The following is a 15,516-nucleotide window of genomic DNA, read 5'->3' on the forward strand; positions in this document are numbered from 1 at the left end:
CTCTGCCTTCCTTCATCAGGAACAACCTCTGCAAAGTCATTGTGGATATTGGCCGGCAAGACTGGCCGATGTTCTACCACGACTTTTTCACTAACATCTTGCAGGTAAGAAGTGTCTAAAAGCAAAACTTGGTTTTATTCACAGAGACACGTTATTTTGTTTCCTGGATAATTCTTAAAAGCAAAGTGTCTGAATGTAGCTGTTGGAGATTTGTCACTTAATAGCGCACGTTATTTTGTTTCCTTGCGTAGTGACTTACCTCGAGGAAGATTAAATAACTAAATGTTAAACGAGGTTGCTTTTGAAATTCCTTTAACTTTGCAAATAGCCCATGGCTTCCTACCTGTTGCACTTCTTTCTAGCGTTATAAGTTTTTTGGCAAAGGAACAATACTATGCAACAAGTATCAACTGTGCTTTGAATTTTAAATGTTTAGGAGCACTTGTTGAAAATGGAGTTGCGTGTTGAAAAAAGCTGGTAAGACTCTGGGTGCATCACCGGATGATTCTTAAAAGCAAAGTGTCCGAATGTAGCTGTTGGAGATTTGTCACTTAATAGCCCAAGATACCCTAAAATCTTTGGTACCTCATCACCTAGTCACTAATGCAATGCTGTTGGTGTGGTTCAGAGGGCTCTTGCAGGAAGACTGGGGCGTGTATTTGAGGATCCTGGCTGAAACAGAGCCATTAGTTTGAATGTTGGTTGTCATTCAGCATCTTCATAGTGAAGCCTGAGCCAGGCTGAGAGCTCACAGCCTCTGGAGCCTAGCTAGGCTAGTGCAAGCCTCCTCTCTTGGTCTGAGTACTTTGTTTCCAGTTCTCTTGGAAATTGTTCATAATTGGCTTAAAGAGGCTGAGTGTAAACTGAAGCGCTGCTCAGTCGTCTTCTACTGACATAATTACACAATGTGAATGCAGCTACGCCCACAGACAAGCCACAAGGCAGTTATTTAAATAAATGGAAGTCCTTGAGTGTCAGGAGTTTATTTAAGACAAATGGATCTAGTATTAATTGCAAAATAAAAAAAAAAAAAAATGCAAACTTGGTCTACAGAGCTTGTCACGAACCGGTGTAACCTCTCTTCAGGTAGATTTCTGTAGTCACGTAGTGCGACATGCTGCAATTCTCAGTTTGACAATAAGTACTCGGAGACAACTGTCTACACTTCCAGTTTTGGCTTTCGTTTCACCTGGTTCTGAACTGAAACGCTTTCTGAGCTTCTGCTTGCTTTAATAGCATTTTGGAGGTTATCTTAAGTGACCGCAGAGCCCGCTTTGGGTGGCTTTTTTTCCTTAAGCCTCTCCTTGTGAACTCAGCTGCGGAGGAAAACGTTCCCATAAATTAATTTCTATAGCAGACACCTTCCAAAAATGTTCAGAGAAAGTGGAAGAAAAACACTAATACTGAACTCCAGGACCTCAAAAGAGTGAAGAGAAGCACAGGAGAGGGATGATTTGCTTTTAGAGTTGCAGATGAGTCCTGTCTCGAGACTTTCTTCTAAGATCATTTAAAGCAACTGTTTGATTCTCGAGCATCAAATTGTATCCCATTACTCTAAGTAGTCTCTAAAATTTGTATCGTGCTTCCTTTCCAAAAGCCCAGCTCGTGTGCATCTAGGCTAAGAGCTTTTAGATGGTCTTTTTTCCCCCAGATTTCACCCAACTGTGCAGCCTTAACAGCGTTCACTCAGCCCTGGTTTGGTGGGTCAGGGAGACTAGGACCGTAGTCAGCCTGTGTTACAGAATTTATGACTTCAAGGATTAGTTGCAGTAATTGTGATTGGCTTTAGACTTTTTTCCTCCCAGAGGGAGTAGTGCTTAAACCATTTTGGATGTTCCAGGTCAGCAGCAAAGAGCAGTGTTGTCTTTCAGCTGAAAATAAAACTTTGTCCAGCTTGAAGGTGTCTCTAATATCCCAGTGGCTCATGAAGGCAAAAAACATCGCCTTCTCCAGTCCTATTTCTGTGTCTGATGGAAGTTACTCTTTTTAGGGTTAGTGTGATTTGCAGTTCGAGACGCAATACGGATGCAAGGAGAGGTCGGATCCCTCAGCCGTGTTCTGGTGTCGCCTGATGCTGGCTGCAGCTTTTTGTCCGTACAGGGAGGGGTGGGCTTGTTAATGGGGAAACTGCTTGGCTGCTGGTGCAGGCTCCTGACCCGAGTGTGGCTGCAGCAGCAGCAGCCCTGCTCCATGGTGAAACTGCTGGTGCTGAGGCAATTCTGAGAAGTGATGATGTCAGCAGAAGGCAGTAAACAGAAGGAACAAACTGTTACTGGTAAACATGCCAGAAACAGAGAATGTGTGCAATGACATTATGAAAGCTGTCTTGAAACTCCCAAGGATTCCCATGGTGCTTGAACTGTTGCAACATCGTAGATTAATGTCTCAGGAAATCGAGTATTCGCAGTTCTCATCCCTCAACACGCAGCACCGCAGACTCTGGGAACCGTGGGAACCGCTGAATCCTGAAGCACTTGTTACCTGCCCCTAGTGTTACTGATCCCCTGTTTGTCAGCCGATAGCTTTGCAGAATGTTTTCATCACAGGTTGTGTTTTCCTCTCAGTTAATTCAGTCTCCTGTGACCACTCCTCTGGGGCTGATCATGCTGAAAACTACTTCGGAAGAACTGGCATGTCCGCGGGAAGATCTTAGCGTAGCCCGGAAAGAAGAGCTACGCAAGCTGCTCCTAGACCAGGTGCAAACAGTGCTTGGGCTCCTCACAGGTATGAGTTATGGCACTCACCGCATCGAAACAACCGTCCTTCTTCGCCACCCCTAAGATGCTAGCAAGCTTGCATATTCTGGGTTCTGTGGAGCAACGTGTGGGCGGTGTAGTGGCTGCTCCTGCAGTTTGAACACTCAACTCTACCCTTAGGCATTTGCATCGGCTTGCTATGAAACGAAGCTTGTGCAGCAGAGCAGCTGTATAGCTACACGTGCCCCCCCTCTTTATGAAGAGGGATTGAGATCGTGTGTATAAACACTTGGTAATTTCTTTGGGCTCGCTAATGTTCCTTCTCAAAGCACTAAAGATGGGTTCCACCAAAGCTCTCGTGCGTTCTCCAATATGTTTGTTAGATCAGTCTGTCTTTTAGCGGGCTGTCCTGAAAAATATCTCTTTGACCAGGTATTTTGGAGAGCATCTGGGACAAACACAGCGTTACTGCTGCCACTCCACCACCATCCCCAACTTCAGGAGAAAGTGGTAAGGATCGCTAAAGCTACAAGATACTATTTCTATGTACTTAAACTTGCAATATCAGGCATAGATTCCTTCCTTTACTGTCTAACCGCTTGTAATAACCCTTTCCTAGAGTTTTTCATAGGCTAACAAATTTCTGGTCCAAAAGACAAAACCTTACACGAAGAAGCAATTTCCACTGCAGGGGATGCCCCACTGAAAATGCTCCACTCATTGAAAAGTGCACGTACAGCTGCTTCTTGTCCTCGGGTAGCAAAAAGCTTTCTGAAGTGTCAATGCAAAAAGCTCGAACATCAGTGACCTGGCTTTGCCCTCTATGAATTTCAGCTGTAAGCACATCAAAAGCCAGAGTGGAGCAAAACTGAAGCCCTAACTTAAAAAAAAAAAAAAAAAAAAAAAAAAAAAAAAGGTGGCTAGGCCTTTGTGCATATGTGTTGTGAAAGTTTTTCTACCTGTTCCTGTTAGTCTCTTGCGTGGGTGTTTATCTCATCTAAACTCATTTGCATATATATTTCTTAGTTAGCTTCAAAACAAAAAATATATTCCTGTGTCCTTGTACTTGGTGCACATTTCACGTACCCTGTTAAGGCTAAAGAAGAGGATACGTGCATAGGGTCACTGGCATAAAGCTGATTTTGACTACCGGTTTCTCTTGTCCCGTGATGTAACACAGGTCGTTATGTTCAGCTCACCCAAGCCTTGCCCAGCAGATCGTGGTGCCTTTGGTCTTGCTTCTTGGCAGACAAAGCATGAAGTACCACCATGATGCAGTGCAATCAACACGTTGTCTGATCTTGGCTCTGTCTGCTTTTAACAAGGAAAAAGAAGGTCTTGGGTATTACCCAGTTGTGCAGAGGGAGAAGGTGAAACACTTTTGGATCCAAAATGTCTTTCTCCCAGGTCAAGTTGTGCTCGGTGCAGTCTGTTCTGTGAGTTAACACAGTTGTATCACGTACCTTGGTCTCGCTCGTCTTTGGGTCCTTAAACAGTTAATTGAGAGTTGCAGACCACTTCCTTGTGGCCAGATTGCACTAGTCAGCCTAAGACAGCTGCTGGTGATAAGCTTTTGTTGATGTTTGGGTTAGTGTTAAAACTTTCACATTGAAGTTTGAGTTGGAGCAGAATTTCAAGTGCTGCTTTCCTGTAGAAGAGCTTAAGACGCTTTTTTATTTATATACAAAACAAACTTAAATGGGAAGAAATATTTCCTTGGGTTTGGGGGGGGTGGATTTTGCTGTGGCTAGCAAAAGTTTGAAGAGAAAAAAAAGGATATGAACAGAAAAGAACAAAACTTGTAGGGTCACTTGGCAAGAGTGCACGTGCTGCTCGGAGAGGGCAGGAGTACCAGCTTTACCCACCCTGGCAGCAAGAGCCTCGGTACTCTGGTGTGAAGTTGAGTAGGATTTGAGGGCTTCCACGGTAAGAAGCTGGTTATGTTAGCATCAACACGGTCAGTAGCAAGTGCCTCAGTGGCCAGGAATGATGCTGTATTTGTACAAACCAGCTTGAGTTGCTCGGTGAGCCCCGGTGCACGCTAGCAGATGTTGGTTAGTGCAGGCACCTCCAAGGCCATGCCTGCAGAAGGGGGTACCACGCCGTGAACAGCAAGCTCCAGAATTATCTTGGGGGGGAAAAAAAAAACCCCTAGCACTGGTGTGTTCTGAAGTGCTGGTAGCTTAAACTGGTACAACCCAGAAAATCTATTTTGTTGTTGAGAGTTGTAATTAAAAAAAAAAACCAAAACAATGGAACATATTCTGGGCTGACTGTCGGTGGAAGCGTGTGTAAGATGTCCTCTGGGTTCCTTGGTGAGGTGCTGGATGGTGTGGGTGCTGAGGCAGCTCTTCATCCACCTGTGCAATCCCCTCATGGTGGCTTTAGATCATTTTTCTCAAAGTGAAAGTACGCTGCCTTTCTGTTCTTGGTCTTTCCTACCTCCCCTTCCAGGGAAAACAAACAAACTTCTTGCCCAGCATATTTTCAAGATAATTGCTGGTAATTAAGACTACAGTGACAGCTCCTTTAGAAGTTCAGGCTTTATTTCACTGGGTCCTGCCTGTGCAAACTCGTTTATTTGAAACTTTTTCTGTTTTTTTTCCTGTGCTCTGCCTTAATCACTCTATGTTAAAACTGGTTGTGCTTCAAGTTCTTGAAGTCCATAGGAGGAGCGCTTCCCTCTTGCCCGCTGCTTGCTCACTTTGTGTTTTGTGAAGGCCTCTTCTCTTTTTCCTTATTTATTAACCAAATGTCCCTTGGGTCGCTATTTAATGATGTGATCGGTCAAAAGATACACAGAGGGGAGTAAGAGCGCTGGTGGGGTTGCTGACATGGTGAACCTATGGGGCTTAAAGCTGGATGCACCGGTCGGTGGCGGTCGTGGCGTTGCACATCCACTGGTCTCTGTTTGCAGGCAGAAATGAACGCCTGATTGGAAGGTGAACTATGGGACGAACATGGGTTTAGTGAAACTCTGCCATTAAATTCTGCAGTGGAGATGTGCATTGTTTCTCTGTCCTTAAAATTGGTGAAATCTGTAAGCTGACCAAACCTTTTGACCCACAAATTGTTATATTTGAGTCTCATGTGTGCAGCCAAGTATTCCTGTTTACTGGCGACACTTAAATGGTTGCTTAGCTGAGGCCACCACCTCTTTCCATTTACATTCAGGTGAAATTAAAGGTGTTCCCAAAGGCAAAAAAAGCTTCAGAGTCCCTATAAATGTTTAATATCGTCCGTCAGAGCCAAAATATCTTTAGGAACTTGGAAAACCTATGCTTCCTTTTTTTTTTTTTTTTTTTTTTGCACAGGGAAGCAGAGTGAAATGGTTACTTGCAAGTCTTGCATAGTTTTTAAATAGCCCTTGATGACTTTAACTCCTTTCTCATACCACTTAAGCAAAGGAGCTCTGATAATAATGCCCTATATTGGGAAACACTTGAGTTATTGCATCAGTATAGAATTTATTCAGCAATAATCTCTTGGCCTCCAAATGTTGTCTTTGCATGATTTATAGCTCTTGATGAATCCCTTCCGTAGGCATATTCGCTCATGTATGGTAAACAAATGAGTAGCAGCAGTGTTTGCTGCTTGCTTCTGCAGAACTAGGCTGATCCCAGCCCCTCCCCCAGAGTTTTCTCCTTGTGCATGAATGCTGTTGGTCCTGTAAATTTATCCCTTGTTTGCCAAGACACCAAATGTAACTTCAAATCCCTTAAACTCTGATATTGAGTCATTTACCCGGGTGCAAAGCACTCAAACCAACTGCTGTGAGTTACAGGGACTTGACTTACAGTTTCTGGTGTTGAAGGATTAAAAGACGAGAATCTTTGATTCTCATTGATTTTTGTGGCGTTTGCTGGACTGGACATTTGAAAGATGGTGTCTGCTTCTGGAAAAGCAGAGTTCAACCAGCTCTTGCACTGCAGCGTACATTTAGTTCTGAACGCTACCATGGGGGCTGCTTTAATACTAAGACTAAGTGCAGGGTTATCTAATTCAGCTGCAGTAGCGTGATGCCTTAAATTCCTGGAGCGGAGAAGAAAGGAACAATGGTAAGGTACGACAGGGAGTCAGGAATTTAGCCATGCAAGACATTGATCTTGATGAAAAATGGAGACTCAAGAGGAACTTGTTCATCATGCATGCTTTTGAGTACTTGGGAAATAGCTCGGTAAATGGCATCTGTTATTTCTGTGGTCCTAGCGTGTTGGGTCCTTTCACTTTCCAAAAAAAAAAAAAAATTACTCAGATTTTCTGGGGAGAACTTTAAATTCCGTAACGTAGCAAGTGCCTGTAGATTTCTAAAGGTGAAGAGATTATTTGTACTCAAGGAAGAGAAGCGTATTGAATAACCTGGGGAATGTGAATAGGCTTTCAGCATGTGGGCTGTGGAAGCCTGCAAGCCAGGGGGCAGATTCGGCGAGGAAGGGCAACCTAGCTGGTGGTGCCTGCTTGGATTTCCATAAAGCTTTCAAGAAGGCTTCTTGCTAAAAGCTTTTGAGAAAGCGAAGGCCGTCAGGGGTAAGGGGAGTCTCCACGTTGTTGAAAAATTGTTTACAAGGTAGGAGGTAAAGGGTAAGTGGAAATGGTCCCCTCTTGCCGTGAGGACCTGTGGATTGCTGCTGGGGACTCTGCTCATGGATGGGCTTGGTAGAGACCTGGGAAAAGGGCCCAGTAGAGAGGTGAGGAGGCTCCCTGATGGCACTGAGAGGGCCAGAATAGTGAAAAGGAGGGTTGGCTGAAGACTTGCAGGAAGGTCTTGCATGTCTCTGGGCAAATGGGAGGTGAAATGCAGCGCAGGTAAACGTAATCCGCGTTTTAGGCAGGGGGAGCAATACTCACCTCGTGCCAAATCATGGGCTCCAGACTCACCTTCAGTATGCAGGATTAACTTCCGAGTGCTAGGCCAGACCATTCTACAAAAATTTCGATTGGTAGCAGCCAAAGGCAGGTAACTGCTGTGGTGCCTTACAGAATTAAGGTTCATCTACACCTGAATAGCGGCTGTAGTTCTGGCCTTCCTGTATCCATGGGTGTAGAGTAGAAACGAAAGCTTTGTAGAAAGGCAGTAAAGATGATTGAGGGTATTGAATGGCTTCCATTTAAGTAATAAGCAAAGCAGTATTCTTCGTTCTCTCAAAGAGATTGAGAGCAAGGAGCTCAATAGAAAGCTATGAGTGATGGGTAGAAGGTGGATAGAAGGAGATTATTTCTTTTCCCTGTGTGGGTACAGGAGGTAGGAAATGAAACTAGCAGCTGACGGGTCCCAAGCAAAATCCATCTTACCCACTATAGAGTTGAGCTGTGGAACTCTGTCACGGGACATTGCAAATATTAAGTTTATGGAACTCTAGTTGGAGACTGGATAAATTCATGGAAGATAAATCCTGAGGCTACGCAGAATTCTTCAAACCCTCCCCCCTCCCCGGCTCAGGAAGCCTTTGTAATGGGAGTGGTTGAAGGCTGAGGAACGTGACCCATGCCTGCTGTGGGCTTTTAGTCACCGAGAAAAGGCACCATACTAAGTAGGCTTTTTGGGCTGACACAGTACATTTGCTCTTACATCATCCGCAAACTGTCACGTGCAAGCAGAAGTAACTCTGCCAAGGTTCAGCGTAGCATGGATGTGCCGGAGAACTCGTGCAAGCTTACCTCAAGGATACTCGACCTTGTGAGGGGAGTGAATTTTATAATAAATTCCTAAAATACACCCCATGGCATTGCTATTATTGTCTGAACAGAAGTTCAGAAAGTTCCCCAGTACGAAAATGGCTGGTTCATCTCTGAGAAGTCTTTGTGGGCTAACTTGCCGATGGCTTTTGCTTTACAGCTAGGGCTGGCAGTTGCACCGTTTGAAGGTAACCACCCTGATTTACAACGCAGATGTGTGCTTTGTTTCCTAGGTGACCTGTTAAGTAGCCTGTTGCAGAGTCCCAGTGCAGCCAAATTATTGAACCAGCCAATCCCCATCCTTGACACAGAAAGTGAATATATCTGTTCCCTGGCGCTGGAGTGCCTGGCACACCTCTTCAGCTGGATCCCTTTGTCTACCAGCATCACCCCGTCACTCCTCACCACCATTTTCCACTTTGCTCGCTTTGGCTGTGACACCCGCGTTCGGAAGATGTCTTCTGTCAACGGCAGCAGCCAGAACTCGGTGTTGGGACAGGAGCGTGGCCGACTTGGTGTCTTGGCTATGTCTTGCATCAATGAACTGATGTCTAAGAACTGCGTGCCTATGGAGTTCGAAGAGTATTTGCTACGGATGTTCCAGCAGACTTTCTACCTCCTGCAGAAGATTACCAAGGAGAACAACGCCCATACGGTGAAGAGCCGGCTAGAGGAACTGGATGAAAGGTAAAAGCAACCAAACAGCTACGTAGCTGTGCTAGGGCCTCTTGCTTTCTAAAGGACTGTCTGTATTATTTTGCCGTCATGCATGGTGTGTCTAATCGCCTTTTTTTCAGAGTACTGTGCTGGGGGAGACGGGCAGAAAGGTAGGTGCCCACAGGTAAGGTTCTGGTAAGGGGCTGAGTTTGCTAAGGGACCATGGTGGCACAGGTTTGTATTCTTTCCTGTCCTCTTCCTCCCTTTTCCCCCGTTCGTTACTGTTTGACTGCAGGTCTGAGGTGGCACAAGAGCTGAACCTGCCCTTCATTCAGTTGTAACAGAAAACAGAAGAGGCTCAGTGAGGTAAAGGCATTGCAGTATTCCCTTTTCTGGTCGGTATCTGCCTTCTCTGCTTAAACTCAAACATTCAAAGAGTGGGTAGATATTCTGCGAGTCATGACTTGAAAGAAACCAGAAGTAGTTCCCTACCCTTCACTGAGATGTGACGATTTCTGATTGCTTTTTTTTTTATTTTTACTATTTTTTATTATCTTAAACACCACCGAAAGACAGCTTGGGGGGAGCTCCCTTCACAGCAGCGGTGAATGGCTCTATTTTTACTATTTTTTATTAAACACCACCGAAAGACAGCTTGGGGAGCTCCCTTCACAGCAGCGGTGAATGGCTCCACCACAGAGCTGGTCTGGCGTGATTGACTGGGGGCAATGGGGAAGTGGCAGCACCTTGGGAGGCTGCGTATTGTCATTTTCCGGAAAGCTGCTACCCCGTAACAGCTTGACTCTTTTATATCGGGTATTCCTACTTGGAGGAGAGAAAGTGAGACTTGTCTTGCTGTTGTGTTGAGCGGTTGAATCCATGTGTTGGCAGGGTGGTGGAAGAGGTGACGACTTGATGATGCCTCTTGTCGCAGGCCCGCTGTGCGAGTGTGTGCCGTGGGAAGGCGGGCAGGCTGGTGCTATCGTTGGCAAAGAGGTTGCAACTGTGCGAATGTGCTCCGTAGCTTGCTACGGATACTCGGTGATGGAAGTAAATGTCTGGTGCTGCGGTGTAAAGCATTTCTATTCCCAGATGCAGCAGCGAGGCTTCTGAGCTTTTTTGGGTTGGTTGTTGGTTTTCTTTGATGTCCACTTGGGAGAAAAAACAAATTTAGGGGGGAAAAAAAAAAAAGTGAGTTCACTTGTAGAGATGACTTCTCTTCATTCTGTGAAGTTCCCTTCTTCCGTGTCTTCAGATACACGTATAACGTTGGGTTAGTAAAGCTAGATTAATTGTGATTTCTGTTTAACGGTGAATTCTACTTGCTCATTTTTTTGACTAACTCCTCTGACTTCGGTATCGCTCTCTTCCTAGAAATAAGACATGTCCTAGGATGGTAGAAATCTGCCGCTCCTGCACACAAGATCGGTGCCCAGAGAGCCAGGGGTCACGCTCTGGGTTTCAGAGAAGCTCTCCTGGAAGCCCACAATCCCTTTCTTTTAACTTTATTCTTCTTTTTATGGAAAACATCAGCAGGCAGCCTTCACTGGCAAGGCTGTGCAAGGTCTGTAGCCATGTTGGCCTTCACAGAGATGGCATTGCCATATCGTTGTGTCCCGCTCCGTAGGCGTGTTATCCAGAGAGATCGTTGGTGTCCGTAATTGTGAGACCCCTCTTTGTTCACTGCTAAGGTCTGAAATAGGGACATAACTAAGATGTTCCGGAGACTGGAAAAATCAAGCTGGCTTCTGGAGGAGCAGTGCTTTCTCCGAGCTGACTCCGTCCTCTCTGTGGAAAAGGATGCGAGGATTTTCCTGTTGTCACTTAAGGGCTTAGCTAGACTTTTATGTCCAAAACTAAAGAACTTACTGCGTGAACGTGTCATCCTGGCTTGGACTAACAAAATCTTAAACAAAATTGGCCCTGAAGAAACAACCTTCAGTAGATTGCCATCTTCAGAACCTGCTTGCCCTGGGTCTGTCCTCTCCCTTCCTCTTTGCCATGCTGGTTATTTTTGTTCTGTTACAAAATCAGTGTGGTTTTGAGTGGTTGCTACTGCCCAACTAGTCCAGAGAGAGCAAGCCTAAACTGTCTCTTGCTTTATTTGTGTTTGGCTTTAGCCTGAAGATCCCAAAATGTGGGAAATGGCTAGTAAGGACACAAGCAGTGGCATGGTGGCTGCAGAAGGGGCTTTGGGGCTGGCAGAGCTAGGGGCCAAGTAAGAATTTCATGGGTTTCGGATCAGAGCCTCTTCAGAAAATAAGAATGGAAAAAAAATTGGGTCTGGACTCTTCTGCTTTGCTAGCTTTACTTTCAAAGTATTCGGTCAACTATCGGATGTGCTTAGTGATGTCTTGTCAAGTAGGCAGTGCCAAATAAAAAGGAAATGTTTTTTTTTTTTTTTTTTTTTTGCATATTCAAAGTATTGTGTGGGTTTTGTAGGCTTGTAATAACCAGCAGTGCTGCAGCTCTTGGTTAGCTGGTAAGGCTTCTGGTCTTGAGTTTTCATTAGAAAGAGTGGGGGGTTCCCCCCCTCAAAAAAAAAAAAAAATCAAGAGTTTGCAGAGGGGGAAAGCAAGGCAGCGCAGTAAAACCAGGCTGTTCAAGCATGTCTGAAACTTTGCGAAGCCTACCTTTCTATTTAAAGGAAAAACTTGAAGTATTCTTGCACTTTAGAGCTCTTACCCGATGGGGAGGACGGGCTCCTCTGCGCATGCACCCACCTGCGTCACTGGATCGCCAGAGCTCTTGCTGTTTGTGTATGGCGTTGGAATGTAGGGTCCTGTGTACTGACGGCGTATTTAACACTTTTCTGTATAGATACATATGAAGGTGATTTCTAACCTTGATGAAGTTCATGTTGCACAGGGCGCGATCTTATTCCACAATAAAAGCTTACTCCGCTGCGGTCTTCGGAATTTTTCCCCAGTTGCGTACTCAAGAACCCACCAGCGCTTGCACCGAGGTCATGGTCTTGCTGGACTGCCTGCAATTTTGGTAGCAGGCTCCTTTTTGGATCTTCACTTTGTACGGTCCCAAGCATTGAGAAGTCCCATGCTTTGGAGGAAGATTGGTCTTTGTAGTCTAATTCAGCCACAAAAGCCTGAGCTCAGTTCAGACACTTTTAGGTAGCTGATCTGCGCTGCAGAAGAACCCGTCCTTCCCAGCTCTCCACTCCATGGCTCTCCCACTACCTCATGTACATTTGTAACACGTGTATTGCTAACTCCTGCATTAACTTCTTGCTTCCAGCTGAATTCCTCAGTGATGCAGTTTATTTCACTAATCCTGTCTACATCAGTAAGACGACTCTTGCTATTAAATACTTATTTCTCTAGGGTGGGGGGCATTGGGCTTACCTGCAGGCCTGATTGAACTCTGTTATATTTATCTGAATATTAAAGTTGCTTTTGACTAGACTGTCTTTTCTGCTGTTTCAGGTATTAATGGAATGAAGGGTTGCCCGTCCTGTAGGTAATTGTTGCAGGGCTTTATTTCAATTGTTCTACTGACTGTTAATTGCAACTTACTTTTTAATGAGAGGATTTTGAGTGAATTTTATGACTATTTCAAATGAAATTGCTTTCCCTCGAGGCGTCCTTCATGTTTTCTCAGTTGTGTTTTCTTCTTTCCCTTGTAGCTACATTGAGAAGTTTACGGACTTTCTCCGCCTCTTTGTGAGTGTCCACCTACGAAGAATTGAATCCTACTCCCAGTTCCCCGTGGTTGAATTTCTGGCGCTGTTGTTCAAATACACTTTTCATCAGGTACAGCCCTGCGACATTGTTTTTCCTTGGCCTGTTCTCTGTTATGTTGCCTTGTACAGCAGGGGTAGCTTGCTTTCCCAGTGAAGTTGATACCTAAGGTTAGCTCAAAACAAAGCAATTAACTTGTCTTACTGGCACTTCTCCGGTAGTACTGGGGACTTGGAAATGGCTTCATGTGTTCTTGGATTTAATTGGAGACAGCAGTCACATGTAGCTACCTTGCAAGGACAACTTGTCTGGTATTTAACTTTGCTTCTGCTTTTATTTTTTTATTTTTTTTGCTAGTCCTTGGAAGGAACAATGTTATCTGGAAAGATTTCATTAGCTTGCTTGTGTTTGGGGATGCTTTTCTTTTTCCCGAAGCTGCTGCTTTTACTGTATCTGAGGCTTTCTTTGTAACTTTTAGTGTTAGTTTTTAAAAAAACAACCCTGTGGCTTTTGGTACACGTTACCTTGCTGTAGAAGCTGTCGCAATGCAACTCGGCCCTGCTTACCACCATATGTGAGCAACGACAAGGAAGCAGATTTATCGAATGCTGGAAGCAGCAAGCCACGAGATGGGTTAATGCTGAGACTAGCTGTGTAATTCCTGGGTTCCCACGCTTGTGCCAAAGCTCTTGTTCATCTTTTAACAGCTATAAATCTTGCCAGCGACCTCCTAGAAAATTTTCAATAAAGCAAGAAGCTCTCCTCATGGATTGAAGTGCATGCTCACTCGTATTTTTGTGGGTTTGAAAACAATCTTACCATAGTTCGTGATATTAATGGTGAATTTTGGTGTATTTCAGCCTACCCATGAAGGTTACTTTTCTTGCTTGGATGACTAGCAAAATCAAAAGTCGTCTGGCAGACAAAGAAGCAGTACTCAACAGGTAAGCAGTCGGGAAGCTGGCAGGATGCTGTGAGAAATAAGCTATTGCTTACTCCAACTTCACGTGTGGTTGGGTCCTTTCTTTTTCTAAAATCGTGCAGTAGAAAAAGTGAAACTTCAGTGTTTCACACTCATTCAGAAGAATTCAAACCGAGCACATTGGGGTAGAAGAACTGTTGCTTACATACGTTGTGTGGGAACCTCGCAGCCAGAGGAAGCAAAGCTTTGCGGTCTAAAATAGAACTGTAACAAATTTTAGCAGATTTTAAAGCACATTTTAGCACATATTAGAGGGGAAGACCACTGAGTAGGAAGTGTTCACGCAGCTCATGCAAGTAATTAAGGAATTAGGATTTTCTTTTTTTATTTAATTAGGATTTTTAAATTCCTGTTCAAATGGAGGATGTGTTTCTGAGAAATAGCGATGAGTCCGTGTTTGGAAGTTAAAAGTTCCACTAGCTTACCTCTGATGCTAGTTGGGTGTATCCATTGCAAGAGTGGTTGGCAGCTCTTCCTCTGTAGATGCTATGTCCTGAAATCACAGAATGGCAAGGGTTGGAAGGGACCTCAGGAGATCACCTAGTCCAACCCTCCTGCTAAAGCAGGTTCACCTAGAGCATGTTACACAGGACATCTGGGTGGCTCTCTTGATGAAAGTCCGTTCGCTGCCGTTTTTAAAAATCTGGTGAATATATTGCTATCTTGTTCAAGTTTTGCAGGCTTATAAGTGCCATGGCTTGTGCTGTGTTACATTCCGCTAAGTGCAGAAGGAAGCTTCTTTCCCTTGAGCACACTCAATATTAGTGGTTGGTTTTTGAAAGCCAGACTGGCATCATAACCACAAAGCACAAATGTGGAACTAGCTTGCACCAGACAGCTCTCTTCCTTTCACCATGGGAACTGTGTATCTTTACATTTCTCAAGTAATAGGTATTTGCATTTAAACTTTGTAATTTGTTCCTAATTTGCTGCTCTCTGCCTAACGCTGTTGAACTCTGCTTTGGTGGTGTTCTCCTCCTCTTCCTCAGCTGGCTAACGAGCGTGTAACCCGTGTTATCTTCCTGTCAAAACAGTTTGTTATGGGGAAAACTGAAACCAACAATAGCTGTGTCTCTAGGAGATATGTCAGACTACAAACAAACCAAAAAAAGTCATGTAAGTGGTCTGTTCTGTCAGAACTACCTGTGCTTGGTGACAGCTTCTGTAGCTGCGCCTTCCTGCAGGCTCTCAGCCGCGCCGGCGCTGCAGCTTGACAGCCTGGGAGTGGTTACGCCACGGGAGCGCAGATGACATTTCCTGTTCTGTGGTTTATAAACCCTGCATTTTGTACACATTACGACTTTTACTACTGGATAAATTGCCAAATCCAGAGTTACGTCATGCGGTTATGGAGAAGATGGTAATTCAGCCACCTTGCACAGCTTTCAGCGGCTCAGCTAGCGGCACAGCTGACTAGCCTGACACTTGGATTGCATCATGCGCTGAATCTCTGTTGGCGTACGCTAATGCCGAATTCTCCAGCCTGATCTCACCTAGAAAAGAGCGTGACTTTTTGCGTCGGACGCCAGCTGTTTTGAGAAAGGAGGTTTTTAAAGCAAACGGTCAAACCAAATCCCCGAACTCTGACGTTGTGTCACCAGGAATGATTGCGTCCTCAGGTGGCTCTGTGCCGATTTTGCAACTTGGCATTCTTCTTAGGTGATCGATGAGCAGGAGGCTCTCCTGTGCTCTGCACCAGCTGCGTAGCTCCTGAGAGGTGAACAGATACCTTTAATGCTACTGTGCAAGTGGGAGAAGCGCTGGCTTTGTTTCTGAGAACAAGGGCCTGAATTTGTCTACCGACAGTGTA

At 44.8% G+C, this 15,516-nt stretch overlaps 1 protein-coding gene across 1 annotated transcript in view; it reads left to right on the forward strand.

Moving 5' to 3' along the window:
• XPO6 (exportin 6) overlaps positions 1-15,516 on the forward strand; it is a 42,258-nt gene that overhangs the window by 4,783 nt on the left and 21,959 nt on the right. The window contains 7 exon segments of the mRNA XM_009639798.2: positions 1-104; positions 2,565-2,724; positions 3,129-3,206; positions 8,606-9,059; positions 12,670-12,796; positions 13,585-13,616; positions 13,618-13,668. The exon segment at positions 1-104 is cut by the window's left edge and continues 7 nt beyond it. Of these exon segments, the coding sequence (XP_009638093.1) occupies positions 1-104; positions 2,565-2,724; positions 3,129-3,206; positions 8,606-9,059; positions 12,670-12,796; positions 13,585-13,616; positions 13,618-13,668 (1,006 nt within the window).

The sequence above is a fragment of the Egretta garzetta genome, unplaced genomic scaffold, assembly GCF_000687185.1.
Source record: "Egretta garzetta isolate BGI_Z169 unplaced genomic scaffold, ASM68718v1 scaffold140, whole genome shotgun sequence".
NCBI classification, from domain to species: domain Eukaryota; kingdom Metazoa; phylum Chordata; class Aves; order Pelecaniformes; family Ardeidae; genus Egretta; species Egretta garzetta.